We start from the raw sequence: 20,260 nt of genomic DNA on the forward strand, positions 1-20,260 counted from the left end.
TTTAAAATGATAAACTTGGATTAGCTAACATAATGTGCCATTGGAACACAGGAGTGATGGTTGCTGATAATGGGTCTCTGTACGCCTATGTAGATATTCCATAAAATAATCAGCCGTTTCCAGTTGCAATAGTCATTTACAATATTAACAATGTCTACACTGTATTTCTGATCAATTTGATCTTATTTTAATGGACAAAAAATGTGCTTTTCTTTCAAAAGCAAGGACATTTCTAAGTGACCCCAAACTTTTGAATGGTAGTGTTTTTGCACAAAATAAACAGGCATAAACGGGCTAAAACAGCATACATAGGGTAATAAAACTATTTCAGATCATAATTAATAATTAATCATCACAAACTCCATTCTTGAGGTTACGTTTGCAAAGAATGGCCCTGCCTGCATGCTTTGGCTACAGTAGCAGGAGTGATTTGGCATGTCTCCATGGAATTCAATGAGGGACAGTCTATGTATTGTTCAGGCCACTCACTCACAACTGAAAGAAAGTAGCTCACAGGCTATTAGTCCCTCAAAATTGTACCATCAGCTTCTGAGGAGAATATTCATTCTTTTTAGTTTGGTTTGGGATCCTTCTGCTTAATTCACACTCCCGGACAGACAGAAAAGGATTAGTTAGTCATTAGTTAGTAATTTTGAACTATAGCCTACAGCTGTATCTTGTCAGCTTGGCATTGATAATGAGTATCACTGATCATGTATTTTTTTCACTTGATTGGGCCACTAAAACAAACTAAATTAATGCTGATATTGGTTTTGTCTTCACTCCTAAGTCTGGATCAATTGCTATTTTCTGGAGCAGCACCTCTGTTTTGATTGCCTGTTATCAACTTCCAATTGATCTATGAAAGCCAAACAATTGCCTTATGGTGGCAAGTCCATGGACGATGATCCACATTGATTAGGTTATACAGCACTTTGTCTGTCTTGATTAACAGTGCTCCCCTGTTAGGATCATTATATATACAAAAGTGTTAAGCGGCACGACACAGGGGAACCCAAGAGCAGACTCAGATGAGGAAACAGATGAATTAATCAAATTATTTATTGTTACACAGAGAGATATGGAGCGCAGATCCGGGTTGGAGTTAGCTGAGTAGAACAGGGTAAACAGGTGCTGAGGGGAATCCAAGGTAGTGGTGGTGAGTAAAATCCAGAGCAAGGTAGTTGAGATGTGGAACAGGAGACAGCAGCTAGAGACAGAGCGGTAACTGTGATGAGAGGATAAACGGTGTCAGGCAGGGAACCAGGCACAGCGAAGTAACAGGATCTTGAATAATCATAAATGGCTATAATCATGAACTGACTGAGCAGAGATTACAATCTGGCAGAGTGGAAGTGGCACGACTGAGTATTTGTAGAGGTCTTGATTATGGAATGAGTTGCAGCTGGTAGGGATCTGCTCTGACTCCAGCACACCTGTCTCCAACCACACAATCACATAGGGAGAGGGAGAGAGTGTTCAGGGGGAGTAACTGCAAGTCAAGAAGACACCGGATGAACACCAGAGGGCATAGCAGAAGCAGATGTGACACAAAAGTATGTAGACACTCCTTCAAATTACTGTATTCAGCTATTTCAGCCACACCCGTTGCTGACAGGTGTATAAATTCGAGCACACAGCTATGCAATCTCCATAGACAAACATTGGCAGTTGAATGGCCTTACTGAAGAGCTCAGTGACTTTCTATGTGGCTTCGTCATAGGATGCCACCTTTCCAACAAGTCAGTTTGTAACATTTCTGCCCTGCTAGAGCTGCCTCGGTCAACTGTAAGTGCTATTATTGTGGAGTGGAAATGTCTAGGAGCAACAATGTCGACACAGAACAGGACCACCGAGTGCAACACCCAATACCAAGTTCCAAACTACTTCTCGAAGCAATGTTGGCACAATAACTGTTTGTCGGGAGCTTCATGAAATGGGTTTCCATGGCCGAGCAGCAGCACAGAAGCCTAAGATCACCATGCCAAGGTTCGCCTGGAGTGGTGTCAAGCTCGTCGCCATTGGACTCTGGAGCAGTGGAAGCGTGTTCTTTGGAGTGATGAATCACACCCCACCATCTGCCAGTTCAACAGATGAATCTGGGTTTGGCAGATGCCAGGGGAACGCTACCTGCCCAAATGCATAGTGCCAACTATAGAGTTTGGTGGAGGAGGAATAATGTCTCTGGGGCTGTTTTTCGTGGTTCGGGCTAGACCCTTTAGTTCTAGTGAAGGGAAATCTTAACGTTACAGCATACAATTACATTCTATACGATTCTGTACTTCCAACTTTGTGGCAACAGTTTGGGGAAGGCCCTTTCCTGTTTCAGCATGACAATGCCCCAGTGCACAAAGCGAGATCCATCCGGAAATGACTTGTCGAGATCGGTGTGGAAGAACTTGACAGGCCTGCACGGAGCCCTGACCTCAACCCCATCGAACACCTTTGGGATTAATTGGAATGCCAACTGCGAGCCAGGCCTAATCGCCCAACATCAGTGCCCGACCTCACTAACGCTCTTGTGGCTGAGTCCCGGCAGCAATGTTCCAACATCCTAGTGGAAATCCTTCCCAGAAGAGTGGAGGCTGTTATATCAGCAATGGGGGGACCAACACCATATAAATGCCCATGATTTTGGAATGAGATGTTTGATGAGCAGGTGTTCACATACCTTTGGTCATGTAGTGTATAATGTTATGTTATGTCAATGATTTTAAAATGAATCCAGCTTTCAGGCCAAATAAGAAAAACAACTCTACATTATCATAGACTTCTTTGGCGGTATGCTGTCATCTAACTTTTGGCTTATTTTAAACTTGTTTTGTTCACAATCATATTGGTCATGAGCTGTTCTTTCTGTCATATTAAGTAACTGAATCCAGTAACCTAAATAAAACACTGTAAAAGAAAGCTGTGTTTAAGCTGTATAACAGCTTAATATGAAAGTAGGTAGTTATTGTGTGTCAGTCATTTGGACTACTGCCCCACCAAGCAAACAAGCAATGCTTCCAATGGTTTCACATATCCTACGTTCGCATCCTGTCGTATCCTAACCTATTAGTCATTACCACACTCTGCAGTTTCTCATGGGCTCTTTGAGGTTTCCAGCAATGTCATCAAAATCTGTCTGATAAAGCAAAGCTTATCATCATGTTCTCATTTGAAAATCTCCAGACAGAATTCATGACATTAGCATGAGTACATCAGAGATGCTCTGACAGTTGACAGAGTGTTATTGCTGTAGTTGTGTGTTTGGCATTCAAATAGATCCCTTTTTTATTAGTAAGAGATAGCCCCACCCCTTTAAGAACAGGGCTAAACTCTTATCTATATATACTTAGTTTAGCAGTTTGCAAAGCAGTAAGTCAATCTCCAATTTGCTCCCAGCAGTAGCTGGAATATTACAGACAGACTAGTAAACTCACCAAAGGAGTTGGCATAAGGTAAGACATAGCCTCAAATACTTTTAGCTTTGTTTCGATTGTCATTGGTTTATTGTTGCTTCTCTATAGCCATTAAATGTGAACATATAGTATGCTATTCTTCTTATGTTGTATCTATTAGCTTTGCTTCAAATGTTATTTGTTTATTCAAGATGAGTAGCGTATTTTATTGGTATACATCATAACATTTGAATTCATCTCACGCTGTTGTTGGAAGCTATTTGGAAGCTACTGTATACTATTTTGATGCAAGAATGGAGTATCTCATCACATCATTAACCTTAGGAACAAATGCACAAACACTGACAAACAGTTTCTTCTGCAGGTTTCATCTGTGATCAAGATGGGCAATGAGCATTCCAAAAACAAAGGACATACCGAAGATAAGGTATTGATGAGAAAAGCCAAACTTTACAGCATGCTTCTCTTACTTTGAATGTTGGAATACAGGGGCAAGAAGGCTAGTTCAGGGGCGGAATAGGCATCTGGCATTTTGGGCAAATACCAGATGAGCTGGTCCATTTTTTGCCTAGTGGGCCTGTCTAACTTAAGTTTACTTTTAGCAAAATGATGATGATCTGGCTAATAATGGGCCAGTATGGGGGTTTAGAGGAAAAAGTGGGTTGGTGTTGGGACCTCAAGGGAAAAAAATGGAACAGTGTGTTAGCAATGCCAGGGCCGATTTCTGGTCCCAGTCCACCCCTGGAAGTGTTTACTGTCTAATATTAGCAGTTTGAAGATACAGACAGTAATTTAATAGGGATATTACAAGTCCACATACATCTAATACTATATAATTGATGGGCCGTACAAAATTGAGTAATGATGAAAGTGATGTGATGAAAACAATGATGGCAAGAGAAACTGATATCAACAATCTTTCTTCTTATAGTCCGAGCAGGCTCTGGACAAGCACCCGGAAGGAGAAGTGAATAGCCATGCTGTAAGCATCTCGTACGATGGCCTGGAGAAAAGTGGTAAGTGCCCAGTACACAAGGCCATTATTACATCCACTAATATATGGCTTTGAGTGGTTTGGTAGCCATTTATCCTGTTGTCACCTGATTGTTACCCCATGGTCAATACCCTAAACTTTGGGCCCAACTGGTTGCAACACCTCGCTCGGTCTATAATGCTAGTTATTCATTTACAGCTCCAATGGGATGATATGACAGTGACAGTATGTCACTTGTAATCAATCTTGAATTGTTGGATTAGTCTGGATCAATTTACAAGTCTCTCTTAATTCTCTGTAAATACAGCAGTCGGTCAGTGCTACTGGGTGGTGTTCAATGTTAACTCTAGGCGTAGCCTTGAACATAGATAGATCAAACATCTGTTCATCCTCTATGTGTATATTGTCTCACTTGATCAACAGTCAGGTACAAGGATTTTCAGGGCAAGTCCATATGTATTTTCTCCAAACGCGATAATATTGATATTGGTCGTCAAGGGGCGGCAGGTAACCTCGAGGTTTGAGCGTTGGGCCAGTCACCCAAAGGTGCCAGTTCGAATATCGGAGCTGACTAGGTGAAAAATCTGTCGCTGTGCCCTTGAGCAAGGCACTTAAACCTAATTGCTCAGGGGGAGTTGGGATATGAAGCAACACATGTCCATTACATACTTGTGTGTGACAGGACAAATATAAGCACCCCCAAAAATATTATTTGATATCAGCAAATAAGACACTAAAGCCACTGTTTCTAGAACAGGTTGTGTTTGTTTCACACGACTAGACTATATGTCTCTAGTAGCACATTAGTTTTACATACAGAGCAAGGGAAGGTTTTGCTTGCATTGCATTTAGGGTAATGACCTTAGTACTGCATTGATTAGTCATAAGGGTAGTATCAATAGAAAACACATTTGGTAAAGTTGCATGCTATTTAAAAACACATACTCCCATTTTCTTCAAAATTACATATTGCCAGACATCCGATAGATTGATCAAAGCCAGTTATTACCAACCTGATCCTTGTGTACAAATGATGAATCATAGCAAATAACTTTCTATTTCCTGTCACACCACACCAAGTAACCTATCTCTTGCAGATACCAGTGAAGCAGCTGTGGAGCAGAACAGTCAGCCTTCCTCACTGCCTCCCGCTAAAGAGCCAGGTATAGTGGAGGCAAACGGCAGTGGTTGTGCGCCTGTGGGGGTGGAACAGGAGCCTGTCATTGAGAATGTTCCAGAAACGGAAGCAGAGACTGCTAAGGCGAAAACCATACCGGAACCAAACCACCAAAAGAAGGAGCCCAAGGAGAGTTCAAAAGAAAGAGTTAACGTATTTGACAACCTCTTCAAGAAGAAAGCTACACCTCAACCCAACCCTGATCCAGCCCCTGAAAAGGAGGAGCCCATAAAGGAGAAAACTGTGGAGGAGAGTAAGAGTTCCCCGGAAGTCCCTGTAACGGTGATCAATGGGATCCACACTGTAAGTATCTAATCAGTAGTCCCTTCAAATTGGGTTGGCATAAGATCCATTTCAACTTTACTCAGTGTAGTGATCATTGATTAATGATCATCAACTCCTAACTTGAGATGTTCATATATCTACATCTAAATGATTTTGGTTATTCCAATGTAGTTAACTAAGGATATAGCCACTATAATGTGAGTTGTACTTTGAATTGGTAACATTAACTTACAATAATATTGCATCTGTTGTGTGAACATCAACACGTCATTCTTCACTTTCCAGTGTTTAACAAAACACATTACAAATCTAACAAAAATTCTTATTGATTCAAAGGAGAAAAGTGAAGTCTTGATGGCTGCACATTTGTTTCCAAAGCAACTGGCAGTCAGATTCTCATTTCCGGAGGCAGAGCCTGAACTTTCATCACTGCTGGATTTTCTTACGGCAGACATCATTCAAATCACCACTGAAAGATCTGAAGAGCAGCCTACGGAGGAAAGTGTCAGCCCACCTGAAGAGGAGACAACAGAACCGGTCTTTGGTGAAGAACCCACAGAGGATACAACTGTGGAGAAGAGCCCCGTACCCAAAGAAGAGCTGGAGGAAATTGCAGATGAACTTGAAAATGAAGCTGCTATATACTCAGCAATCGCTGCAGAACTAGAAGAGCTGGAAGAAATTGCAGATGTTCTTGAAAATGAAGCTGCTGTAGACTCAGCAATCGCTGAAGAGCTGGAAGAAATTGCAGATGTTCTTGAAAATGAAGCTGCTATATACTCAGCAATCGCTGCAGAACTAGAAGAGCTGGAAGAAATTGCAGATGTTCTTGAAGATGTAGCTGCTATAGAGTCAGAAGAACTTGAATCTAGCCCCAGTGCTAAAGAGACGACTGAGAAAAACAAGAAGAACGATGAAGGGAAAGAAACAAGCGACTTATCATCGAGGTTGCTCGTTCAGCTGCAATCCGCATGTATGAAAATCATTAAAGAATCGGTATATAGCCCTGTCCGTGTCTGTACTGAGGTGTCTGCAGAGGGCTGCGGCACTATTAACATTACACTTAAGGTCAGTCTGAGGCAGAGAGGGGATTTGAAATGCGAGGAGGAGACTTCCGCTGAAACAGCATTTGATATGGAGTGATTTACAGCTGAGGAGCAGGATCCTCCTCAAAGAATCTAAATTCCGTGAATAAATTATTTGACACTGTGAATACCTACAAAAGGAGACTAATTGCAGTACTAGTATTATAATTGTTTTACTAATCTGACATGGTTATATGATTGTATGGTTTATTATACTGAACAAAAATATAAACGCAACATGTAAAGTTTTGGTCCCATGTTTCATGAGCTGAAATAAAAGATCCCAGAAATCTGCCTCACAACCGCAGACCACCTCTATGGCGACATGTGGGCGAGCGGTTTGCTGATGTCGACATTGTGAACAGAGTGCCCCATGGCGGCGTTGGGGCTATGGTATGTTTTGTTTACATCCCTGCAAGTGAGCATTTCTCCTTTGCCAAGATAATCCATACACCAGACAGGTGTGGCATATCAAGAAAGCATGATCATTACACAGATGCATGTTGTGCTGGGGACAATAAAAGGCCACTCTAAAATGTGCAGATTTGTCACACAACACAATGCCACAGATGTCTCGTGTTTTGAGGGAGCGAGCAATTGTCATTTTGACTGCAGGAATGTCCACCAGAGATGTTGCCAGAGAATTGAATGTTCGTTTCTCCACCATAAGCATTCTCCAACGTTGTTTTTGAGAATATGACAGTACATCCAACTGGCCTCTCAACCGCAGGCCACGTGTAACCACGCCAGCCCAGGACCTCCACATCTGGCTTCTTCACCTTCGGGATCGTCTGAGATCAGCCACAGCTAATGAAACTGTGGATTTGCACAACAAAAGTATATCTGCACAAACTGTCTGCACAGAAACCGTCTCGGGGATGCTCATCTGCGTGCTTGCCGTTCTCCCCAGGGTCTCGTCGTCCTCCTCAGGGTCTTGACCTGACTGCAGTTCGGTTTTGTAACCGACCTCAGGTGGAAAATACTCACCTACGATGGCTACCGGCACGCTGGAGAAGTGTGCTCTTCCCGGATGGATCCTGGTTTCAACTGTACAGGGCAAATGACAGACAGCGTGTATGGCATCATGTGGGTGAGTGGTTTGCTCATGTCAACGTTTTGAACAGAATGTCCCATGGTGGCGGTGGGGTTATGGTATGGGCAGGCATAAGCTACGGACAACGAACACAATTGTATTTCATTGATGGAAATTTGTATGCACAGAGATACCGTGATGAGATCCTGAGGCCCATTGTCGTGCCATTCATCTGCCACCATCACCTCATGTTTCAGCATGATAATGCGCACGGAGCTGTACACAATTCCTGAAATCTGCAAATCTCTATGGCCTGCATACTCACCAGACATGTAACCCATTGAGCAAGTTTGGGATGCTCAGGATCAACAACATTCCACAGACCACAATCAATAGCCAGATAAACTCTATGCGAAGGAGATGTGTGAGGCAAATGATGCCCACACCAGATACTGACTGGTTTCCAATCCATACGCATACCTTTTTTAAAAGGTATCTGTGACCAACAGATGCATATCTGTATTCCTAGTCATGGAATCCATAGATTAGGGCCTAATTAATCTATTTCAATTGACTGATTTCCTTATATGAACTGTAACTCAGTAAAATCTTTGAAAATGTTGCATGTTGGGCTTTATATTTATGTTGTGTTCAGTATATTTTATCTTAGCTGTGATCTTTGCAATTAAATTATTTTAAACTTTCGTTCAAAGTCTGGTTTATTTTTCAATGAATCGTGTTAATGTTTTACTTGTACACAGCAAATTGTTCAGTGTTACCTGGTGTTGATTTTTCAGTGTAACATTTCTAGTGTTCATTCAGGTGTTATTAAATGAACTCTGTAAGTGTTAAATTAACACTCATTGGTGTAAATTAACCCCAGTGTTGGTGTTTAAAGCCAGTGTTCAGCAAAAACCATGCCCATCATTATCATATTTCCCAGCATGCTCTATTGCATGTTGATTCATTAAATTGTTTGTTTCCATATCTATGTACATTGATTGATTCATTAATCTTATTCTACTCAAATATAAATAACATACATTTTTCCCTGTACATGAATCCCATACATGAATCCCGAGCAGACAAGGTGAAAAATCAGTCGATGTGTCCTTGAGCAAGGCACTTAATCCTAATTGCACCTGTAAATCGCTCTGGATAAGAGCATCTGCTAAATGACAAAAACATACATGTAAAATAAAAAATATATCTCCACTCTTGCTGGAGTGCAATAGGAATTACAAATCACTTTGCAAGCCATCATAATGTGAATTGCAGGCCTGAAAACCTTGAGTTCAAGGCCACTGTACTAGGGTCAAACTAGGACCTCAAAATAAGGCCTTATTAAATACTTGTTGTATCGTGTTAAATAATTACATTTTAATGCTAACATATTCAATCAGGATCTCACTTGGTGAAGGCCACAGGACTGAAAATGGATTATTACAACAACCATGCCTGTCACTAAAAAATACAGTCATGTGTGGTAGCTCTATAATTCACTTGAAAAGCAATGCACTCTGGGAAATATGCAAGTCAGGCTTTACACTAAGCTGTGTGTTAATTAAACACTGACAAGTGTAGACCCATATATAAACTGGACCAGTGTTACATTTAACACTGCAGAATTTGCTGTGTATCTGCCCCATGTACATAAACATTCTCTCTGCTTCCGCACGGCAGCGGTACTGGAGAATCAAGTCCGACACCAAAAGTCTCCTGAACAGCTTCTATCCCCAAGCCATAAGACAGTCAATGTAGCCATTTTTTTGGTTGCTATTTATCAATCTGCATTGACCCTTCTATTTTATTGAATTTCTCGATTCTCTAGTCTCTATGCAAACTCTACACACACTCACACTGACACGCCAACACACACACACACACACACACACACACACACACACACACACACACACACACACAACAAGCACTGACTACACACACACACACTCTCATGCAATCATCATATGCGCTGTTGCTACACTGTTTAGCATAAATCCTGATGCGTAGTCACCTTACCCCTATACACATTTAACCGTACTACTCCAGTATCCCTGCACATTGTAAAAATGGTATTCGCACTGACCCAGGAACTGACCCTGTATATAGCTTACCCACTTTCTTGTGTTGTTATTTCTATTTCTCATGTGTTTTTTTGTTCTACTTGACTTTTTGTATTTATTTTTTATAGTACTACCGCATTGTCGGGAAGGAGCAAGCAAGTAAGGCATTTCACTGTACTAGTGCACGTGGCAATAAAAAACTTGAAACTTAAATTCAAATTCAACTCAGTTATTCTCATTGAATCTTTTCCTAACGTATACATCCGTCTGGGGAGTTTATGTAAAAAAATATATATATATGAAAAGAAAATGGGAAAAAAAATGTATGAAATGTATGCATTCACTACTGTAAGTCGCTCTGGATAAGAGCGTCTGCTAAATGACTAAAATGTAAAAAATTTAAATGTAAGAGGGTGGGATGTGTTGAAATATTAGATAGAGTCAACTCATGTTCCTGTTGAATAGATAGTCTTGTTCAATGACTGGAGTGAAGCCCAGATAATGAAGGAGCATTGTTTCATTTAAACTAAGTCATATTACTGTAAGAAATATTCAATTAAATGTATATATTGTTGGATAAGAATGGAGGATTTTCTTAGAATACCACAAAACAAGATATTTGAGTTTGCTGACATTTCTCAGAGGAAAGAGAGAGACAGAAGTCTCCAACATTGCTGAATATCAATGAGTATGTGTGTGTGTGTGGGGTGAGGGGACAGGCTATAATAAAAGGGTGATTGTTGATCGTGCCCCAAGTAGGCAGAGGCATGGTTGGAATTGTGCTCCCATCTCAAAGCTGCATCTAACAGACTCATTGCTTGCATATCAGCTCCAGTGCTCCACCACATTCACATTTCTGAGGGATAATTATTTGTGGTTGTCTATAGGAGCCACTTGATGAGGTAAAGGAGGATACAGAGACTTCAGTGAAGCCTCCCAACCCTAGTCCAGAGGCAGAGGAGGTCAAAGGCCCCGGAATTGGCGAGGAAAGAAATCACCTTGAGGAAAACCAAGAGGGTGAGAGTCAAACAGAAGATAATCCAGTTATGAACTTCTTTAAAACACTAGTAAGTCGATTTAAAAAAAAAAAAAAAAATTAATATGATTTGTGTTGTTCAAAGAATTGAAGAGTTGTTTTAATGGTAATGTCCATAAGTGAATAGATATGCACAAAATATGTGATTGCCTAATGGTTGTTTTTATAATACATTTAAAAGGAGTTTGTGGAAATGAGTGACATTGCTTCATAATCTGTAATCTTTGCCAAAATATTTCAAGCCTTTGTAAAAATTCATTGTGATACCACTATGAACACTATTGGAAGAACCATAATTTATTTTGTATTGAAAAGGAAGATTCGTATAATGCTATCATAATTCCAAATATGCCTCTGAATAGCAAAACGTTTGGCCTATAATGCTTGATTTTGCTCCTAATCAACTAAATGAGAAAGCATGCTCCATCAGTGATGCCATTGTGTTTTAGACTGTATAGTGCTGTCAGTGATCTCGCTCATTGTGTGTGATAAATATGTGTAGAGTCAGCCTAAGGGCAATGAGGGCGTCTGTAAGAAAGAGAGACCCCGTCTTGGAGGAATGATTACACAGGCAGCTATTGTCATTTCTCTTCATCATGCCTTCTTTTGGAATTATGCCTCCATAAAGAGTTAACATAGCCCCAGCGCCATGCTAATCAAATCCTTTGAACATGCGGGAATGTGGTGGTCTTTTGTTCAGCCAGTAGTGTGAGCTCACAAGGGAGGCCTGTGCCATTGGAAGTTGAAATGCATGAAGATAGAGCGAGGGAAGGCCTACGCCATCTCCAGAGCACAATGGCTGTCACAATGAGAGAGCATGTACTGTATGTGCTTTGCCAGGGGCCTCTTTGTGGGCCATCAGTTAGACAGCCGTAGACGTCAATGGCTATATGACTAATTTAAAGACATTTAGGAAAATAGTCATTTCACTGTACCCTGTGACAGTAACTCTCTTATCAAAATAAACATTGCTGTTATCTTCTGTATGCATTGCATTTCATTTGAAAGAAAGAAATGAAACATCAACATACACTTAAATGCTAGATCTTTTCATAGGAAACAAAGGTTAGTCACAATTTTGACTGTCATCGAAGATTGTACGCAGACACACGTGACTCAATATATATATATATATATATATATGTCTTTGTTTTACCAAGGTGACTCCTACCAAAAAAAACAAGCAAGGAACTGCCACCCCTGATGTTACAAAAGACCAAGTAAGCATGTATTTTTATTTGAAACATAATACGTTATGCAAAAGCACTGAATCCCAGTTAATACAGATACAATTATGCACAGAGATCCTACAGTATAGTATACTGTATTCTATACTGAACAAAAAATATTTAAAGGCAACATGCAACAATTGATTTTGATTTTACTGAACTACAGTTCATATGAGGAAATCACTCAATTGAATTGAATAAATTAGGCCCTAATCTATGAATTTCACATTACTGGGAATACAGATATGCATCTGTTGGTCACAGATACCTTAAATTGGGCCTCACAATAAGCCTCAGGATTTGTGTTGTTTAAAGAATTGAAGAGTTGTTTTAATGGTAATGTCCATAAGTGAATAGATATGCACAAAATATGTGATTGCCTAATGGTTGTTTTATAATACATTTAAAAGGAGTTTGTGTAAATGAGTGACATTGCTTCATAAATCTGTAACCTTTGCCAAAATATTTCAAGCCTTTGTAAAAATGTATTGTGAAACCACTTCAAACAATCTTGAAGAACCATAATTTATTTGGTATTGAAAAGGAAGATTCATATAATGCTATCATAATTCCAAATATGCCTCTGAATAGCAAAACATTTGGCCTGTAATGCTTGATTATGCTCCTAATCAACTAAATAAAATAAAAGCATATTTTAGACTGTATAGTGCTGTCAGTGATCTCGCTCATTGTGTGTGATAAATATGTGTAGAGTCAGCCTAAGGGCAATGAGAGCGTCTCTAAGAAAGAGAGACCACGTCTTGAAGGAATGATTACACAGGCAGCTATTGTCTTTTTTCTTCTTCATGCCTTCTTTTGGAATCATGCCTCCATAAAAGAGTTAACATAGCCCCAGCGCTATGTTATTCTCCTTTTTGTGCATTCAAATTGCCATAGATAAAATGCAATTGGGTTATGCCTGCCCATACCATAGCCCCAACGCCACCATGGGGCACTCTGTTCATAATGTTTACATCAGCAAACCGCTCGCCCACACAACGCCGTACAGGTGGTCTGCGGTTGTGAGGCCGATTTGCACGTACTGCCAAATTCTCTAAATCAACGTTGGAGGCGGCTTATGGTAGAGAAATTAACATTATCTGGCAACAGCTCTGGTGGACATTTCTGCAGTAGTATGCCAGTTGCATCTGTGCCGTTGTGTTGTGTGACAATTTTTAGATTGGGCTTTTATTGTCCCCAGTACAAGATGCACCTGTGTAATAATCATGCTGTTTAATCAGCTTCTTGATTTGCCACAACTGTCAGGTGGATGGATTATCTTGGCAAAGGACAAAATTCTCACTAACAGGAATGTAAACAAATTTGTGCACAAAATCTGAGATAAATAAGCTTTTTGTGTGTATGGAACATTTCTGGGATCTTTTATTTCATTTCATGAAACATGGGACCAACACTTTACATGTTGCGTTTTATATTTTTGTTCAGTGTATATTTAATGCTATACAATTATTTCCCTTTGGTAAAGTCATCTAAAATAATAATGGCAGCTTTTCATGCCTTAATTTACCTTCAGTAGAAAGAGAACATCTTTCTCATTGCTTACACCAACAAAGGTGAAAAAATAACAAGTGAAACACATCTCACTCTTATCATTTTCATCCCTTTGGTAACATGAGGCCTCATTCAACATTGCCGTTGTTAACATCTACACTTGCATCTACAGTTGCAACATATTAACCTACAGTGAGAGGCTTTTGGATGACTGTGATTGTAACTGTTATTGAATGCCGCAGAAAAAAAATAAAAAATCATCATATTGAATACCAAAAATGTCAAATACAGGCTGAGTTAAACAGACCAATGATTCTTGAGCCTTATTAAACAAGTATTTAGTAGTGTCAGTAGTCTGCCATAACTGGCATCCATCTTCTGTTGAAGGCCACAGCTGAGAATACATGTGCAGGCCAAGGGGCGTCTTACTCAGCTGTGGAGCCTGTTGCAAATAACCTTGGTAAAACCAGAACTAAAATCTTGCTTCATTTGTTCAGAAGTTCGATTCTTTACGTAGTCTGTCCACAAGAGATTAGTTGCCAAAGATGCCTCTTCGGGTCCTCTAATCAACCTGTTTAGACAGAAGGTACATGATCTCTTAGCAGAAACAGAATGGTGATTATTCTCCATATTACCAGCACTAACTATTGTTTGTTGTTGTCACAAAACAGTCACAGAAAGAGGCCCAACCAACAGCAACAACTACAGTGAGTACTGAATGAATGCATAATTAAATAAATACATAAATCATGTTTTGTGACCTATTAACTGGGTGTCGGTGATCAACTGTTCCTATTTTGCTTCCTTTTCCATTGTGCCTCTCGCTCGAATAGGCTGCACAAGTAGTGGATGCTCCAGCAGCAGCCAAAGGAGGAATGTCAATCCCACCACCCCCACCTCCAGCCCCAGCACCACCTAAGATGGAGGTTAAAGCAGAAATAGCAGCCCAACCTGGGACAAACAAACCAAAAAAAGAACCAAAGGATGCTTCCAAAGAACCAGAGGCCACCAAGTCGAAATCTGACAGCCCGTTCAGCAGACTTTTCAGCAGAAAGGTATGGCAATACTGGCACTGTAAGGCACTTAAACGGAATCTTTGGCAAATTGATAACTTTCCGTAAAAGAGAATAATATAATGTATGAATGTCTGTGTCAGATTGTAACAGTTTGATCTGAATTTGAGGCATTGCTAGGCCTCAAGTCTAAAATCAAGGTTAAATCAACAAGTGGAGCCAGTGCACCTGCCAAGCCTCCTGCAGTGGTAAATGACAATACAACATTCAGCCATTTTGAAACTAACAGAGTTAAGCTCACTGTGACATCCATCATTTCATATAACTGTATTAAAATCATTGCATCTTGTGGGTACACTACCTGCTATATCATACAGACTGCAGCCTTTTCTCTTGTGCAGAGCAGCAGTACAGAGACCAAACAGAGCAGTCCCTCAGAGCATTTGTGTAAATGTAGACATATCTTCATCATTCAAGTGACGTATTGTGACATTTCATGGAGTTTCATTGCTGATGTTTTTCTCAATGTGGAGTCAACACACCTAAGATAGTGCCGCAATCAGCTAGACTGCGGCATGGCTTGTGGAGAATGGGCTTAGGTCTGCATTCATTCATCATCCGTGAACATTAATAGCATCCCACAACATCAGAAATCCAACAATATATAGTTCAGTAATTTGAGCCCAAAGTAACAACTTATATAACAGCAGACCAAATATTGATTTCAGAAACTGAATTTGACTTTGATTTCCATTCCGACTGTGTGTTTGCGAATGCTTCTTTGTGTCTTTATTTGTTTGGTGAACTGTGCTTTTACAAACCTACCTGTGCCATGCCATGTTGCCCATTCAGTATAAAGCCCAGATAGTGTGTTATACGGCACATGTTCAGATCAACATCATTCTGCCGCTCCACAGACAGTGGAACCAGTGGAGCCACAGCCAGTTGTTGAAGTACAGGTAGAAGTGGAGAACACTCTTGGCATACTCCATCCACCCTGTGCCGTCTTTTTCTCTTTCGGTCGGGTTGCATGGTCGAATTGGGTATTCACGCTATCAGTTATAATTGGTCTCATTCGTCTCATCAATAGGGCGGCCCTAAGGGGCAAAGTACATCACATCTCTTTTACAGTACCAGTTTTTGTTCCAGAGTATAGCTTTTCATCCCCCTCATGTCTTTCTTCTCTGTTTGGTGGGTTCTTTTCTGGTTCTTCCAGGTGGCTGATTAGTTGTTTTTTGCCTTTATACACACCTTAATCCTGAGAAGGGCTCATAACTACATTTTTCTCTTCTGCTGTTTCGATAAAGGAGATAGACGCCTCAAAGACGGCTACTCTGGAGGCCTCTGCCAAACCAGAACCACCACCGGCACCTGCACCGAAAGAGGGGAAGAAACCGGCTGTAGCCAAAACCTCCTTTTCTCTTTTCAAGCCCAAGGTAAGGCAGATATTCTACTTACATCCCACTTTGGTTCTCAACGGGAACTACACATGCTAGTTATTTTGGAAAGACAGGAAAATGTGCAAATGTGATAAACAATAACGGAATGATGTGAATTTGAGGACCTGCTAAACCAAATGGCTTCAAAAGTCCAGACGGCTTCAACAAGTGGAGTCCGACTCCTCAAGAAACCTTTCAAAGGGGTAAATGAGCATTCCTGACGGCCAGTGTGAAATTAACAAGAGTGATCTCACTGAGTTCAGCTTATGCTGGTACTACCATATTGAAATATCTTGCACAAATAGTGTACATTATTTGGTAGATCAATTGATATCTGTTGCATACACATTATCCAAAAACAGTTGGTTAGACTAGTGATAGTTTTCCATTTCTAATTTCTATAAATTATATCTTTACCAAACAGAACAATGCTCTCATTAATCTAGTCATTATTTCATTGCGTCAATTGTGCTCTTGTATTGTGCTAGTTAATGTATTAATGTGTGGGCTCAGCTTTACCTGGTGAGAGAAAGGAGGCAACGTCATAATACAGCTTTGGACCGAGTAATGGCTTTACGATTAACATTACATGATAAAAATGACACTCAGAAATGTATCTTTTCATTATTTGTCGTAATTCAATCAGGCTTCTGAGCCCAAAAAGGAAGCCCCAGCCCCAGCTGCAGAAGCCGTAGCTGGCCCAAGTGTGGCCAAGGAAGAACCAAAGGCCCCAGAGATCCCTGCTGTGGACAGCAAGCCAGCATCAGGACCCTCCGAGGGTGGAGACAATTCCCCCGTCCTCCCTAAGAGGCTGGAGAAGAGGAACTCCATCCACTTGTTCTTCAAAAACCTGGTAGGCTGAATTGGCAATTCCGCTCTTAATCAAATGTGCCACCACTAGATGGCCTCAGCAACTTATTATGACTGTGAGCCATTCTTTACAATGAAATGTCGAGAGATATTGCTTATGGAAAAGTAATGTGAGAAAATCTAATGTAGATTCTCATATAAAGTTCTACATTGATAAGTGAAAAAAACCTTTCCTTTCCTTGCAGGGGAAACGCCAGTCAGATGCAGGAGTACAAACAGAACCAGAGAAGACCAAATAAAAAGGAAACACCCCTTATTTGCCCCGCCCAAAAATAATCTGGAAATGAACTTTTGATTTGTTAGATACATCGTTTTTGATAATCTGATCGCACTATTGAAGGGATGGTGGTAAGAGCAAGTTCTTTGAGGGACAGAGGCTGTAACTGGTCTGGTCAAGTCTTTGTGGAGTATTTCAGAGTTGTTCTTTGTCATGGAGGTCAAATATATGTTTGGTTGAAAGGCTTGATAGGTAGAAAGAGGTGTGGTTAGTGACTTGTACTGGGAGAAACATCCATCTTCAGTTGCCTGTGCTGTTAAACTTAACCTCTCTCTCTATAAATTATGCAGCATTTACCCTTGCTTTGACAGATTAATGCACCTAATGATGTAATGCGATATATAACGTTTTGCTTCATTTTTTTTCACTTGGTGTAAAAATAGAACTAGTCTGAAAGAACTTGTGAAGTGCATACAACGGTTTCAGATAAGTTCATAGGATGGTTTGTAGAATAGATGCATAAAGCTCAGCTTGAGATAAAGAGGTACTATTGGAATATACTCAACATATATTGGAGGAGTGGGGGAAATTTTGATGTTTTGATTAATGATTAACACGTGCACTTTACAATGTCCTTTTTAACTTGGCAGGAACTGTACATGGATGCAAATATATAATTGATGAGAAATATCAAATATATGATACATAATATGTATTATATATACATATACCATTTATTATTATAATCATACACAGGGGGACATCACAATCGTTACGTTTGTTGGGCTGCACATATCACCTGGTAGTCTATAGAGCTAATACTGCATAGTCACGAATCAAAGCTGATTTACATTTTCGTAAGGGTTTTCCTAAGAATGGTGGTTAGTTTTCATGTGATTGAACTGTTTAACATACTGTATGTGTGCCTGTATGCAAACTGTTATAATTTTGGGGATCATGTCTGTTCATTTCTGCATCTATTGACGATATATAGAATCTGCAAATAGATTATTTCCTGTGCCAACCCTTCACAAATATATGATACCATAACATTATATGTGTCTTATTAAAATACTTTTTCTGTAACTGTTTAAAGAGAATACATGTGTAGAATATTTCTTTCCTTGTTTTTTCTATGTTTCAATTTAGGCCAACGTTGATCAAGAAGGAAATAAGAATACAAATATTTAGGGTTAACTTAAATAATTGCTCATGTTGTCATCAAACAGGATTACCAAGTGTTGCAATAACTGAAAAAGACATGACCCAACAAGTTAATCTTGCATGACTGAAGTAGGAAGCCAAGCTGTCTTACAGTATGTTTGAAGGCCACACCTCATTGAATAGATACAACTTGAAAACACTGAACAGCACCCTTGCTAATCACCCACCAACGGCTTTGATTGTTATGTCATTGGTCAGGTATTATTGTTATATGAGAGCCTGAGAGAGTGTGTATGTAAACTCCTCACAGGCAAATTATATTAGCAGCTGATCTGAAGGATTGTAAGGCTGCCTGTGATAGAGAAGTGACTCTCTAATCTTTTTAAAGTGCCCCATCATGGAGTCCTCTGTCTGTGGAGGAATGCGTTTTAGATAGCTGTGTCTGAGATCATCCACCATTAAGTGATGAGTCGGCGTCCCTGAAGGCACAACTCACACTGCTCTTTTGTTATCTGAAGCACTGTTCTTGCATTGCCCCCTGTAATCGCTGTGATCGCTTCAAATTGTGCATCAAAGAAATTGCCATGAAGTGGAAGGGAAAAGAGAGAGAGGGAGAGAGAGATAGATGGTGAGGGAGGCTACGGGTATGGTAGTACTGGACTAGACATTTTATTTGTTCCCATTGTCTGTCCTTTTCCCTGCTGATCATTTCATTTTTAAGAGGCAATATCACATTTTGCTTTGGCAGTAACAATATCATACTAATATGTCTGAGAGAACTGAGTTAATTCGTATTATTTTCAGAAGAGAAGTAGTAAAAGGTAGCACATGATGGACCAGGAGAAATACAGAAGCTATTTTCTAAATGTGCTTTGACTAACGACTTCAAACTACACAGATGGCTGTGTGGGAGTTTGAGACTTTTTGATAATGCATAAACTGATGCATCTGAACTTACTGTGACTCCACCTAAGCGGCAGTACATACTGTGCACACTCTTGAATATGCATAATGTCAGATATGGAACAGTTTTGCTCACTCATACTCATTTATTAATATACTCTTTGAAAACATGATGTTATCTAGAACCTAAAAGGCTTATTCAGCTATCCCCATAGGAGAACCATTCAAAAAAACTTTTGGGTTCCAGATCAAATCAAATCACATTTTATTGGTCACATACACATATTTACATTTACACATTTTAGTCATTTAGCAGACGCCCTTATCCAGAGCGATTTACAGTAGTGAATGCATACATGTCATTCATTTCATTTCAGGCATTTATTATTATAATTTTTTTTTTTTAGCAGATTTTATTGCAGGTGTAGCGAAATGCTTGTGTTCCTAGCTCCAACAGTGCAATAGTATCCAACAGTGCAGTAGTATCTAAAACAATTCACAATAATACACACAAATCTAAAAGTAAAAGAATGGAATTAAGAAATTGTCACATTTTGTTAGGTCAGGGTGTGACTTGGGTGGGCATATCTAGGTTTCTATTTCTTTGTTGGCCTAGTATGGTTCCCAATCAGAGGCAGCTGTTTATCGTTGTCTCTGATTGGGGATCATACTTAGGCAGCCCTTTTTCCCACCTGTGATTGTGGGATCTTGTTTTTATGTAGTGCCTGTGAGCACACTATTACTTTACGTTTCGTTTGCATCTGTATTTGTTTTGGTGAGTTTCATTTATTAAATCATGTGGAACTCTACGCACGCTGCGCCTTGGTCCATTT

The 20,260-nt window shown here is 40.0% G+C and overlaps 1 protein-coding gene across 6 annotated transcripts; it reads left to right on the forward strand.

Moving 5' to 3' along the window:
* Positions 1 to 3,154: 3,154 nt before the first annotated feature.
* LOC106567121 (skin secretory protein xP2) lies at positions 3,155 to 18,460 on the forward strand. 6 transcript variants are annotated; one of them, XM_014136041.2, is made up of 13 exons: positions 3,155 to 3,443; positions 3,769 to 3,831; positions 4,336 to 4,420; positions 5,496 to 5,878; positions 10,932 to 11,111; positions 12,241 to 12,300; positions 14,493 to 14,528; positions 14,655 to 14,876; positions 15,005 to 15,082; positions 16,142 to 16,270; positions 16,396 to 16,476; positions 16,920 to 17,126; positions 17,329 to 18,460. In XM_014136041.2, the coding sequence occupies exons 2-13, from the start codon at positions 3,787 to 3,789 to the stop codon at positions 17,380 to 17,382; spliced, it is 1,560 nt and encodes a 519-aa protein (XP_013991516.1). In that variant the 5' UTR covers positions 3,155 to 3,443; positions 3,769 to 3,786; the 3' UTR covers positions 17,383 to 18,460. The 6 variants fall into 6 exon arrangements, with proteins under 6 accessions (XP_013991516.1, XP_013991518.1, XP_013991517.1 ...); XM_014136043.2 differs by lacking the exon at positions 15,005 to 15,082; XM_014136042.2 differs by lacking the exon at positions 12,241 to 12,300.
* The last annotated feature ends 1,800 nt before the right edge of the window (positions 18,461 to 20,260 follow it).

The sequence above is a fragment of the Salmo salar genome, chromosome ssa13, assembly GCF_905237065.1.
Source record: "Salmo salar chromosome ssa13, Ssal_v3.1, whole genome shotgun sequence".
In the NCBI taxonomy this organism is placed as follows: Eukaryota; Metazoa; Chordata; class Actinopteri; order Salmoniformes; family Salmonidae; genus Salmo; species Salmo salar.

Excerpts from the sequence above, each read along its gene's own strand:
- LOC106567121 (XM_014136041.2), top strand. The coding sequence starts at position 3,787 with ATGGGCAATGAGCATTCCAAAAACAAAGGACATACCGAAGATAAG. Across the intron at positions 5,879-10,931 it reads TGATCAATGGGATCCACACT|GAGCCACTTGATGAGGTAAA; the intron begins GTAAGTATCTAA and ends GGTTGTCTATAG. Across the intron at positions 14,877-15,004 it reads GCAGACTTTTCAGCAGAAAG|GCATTGCTAGGCCTCAAGTC; the intron begins GTATGGCAATAC and ends TCTGAATTTGAG.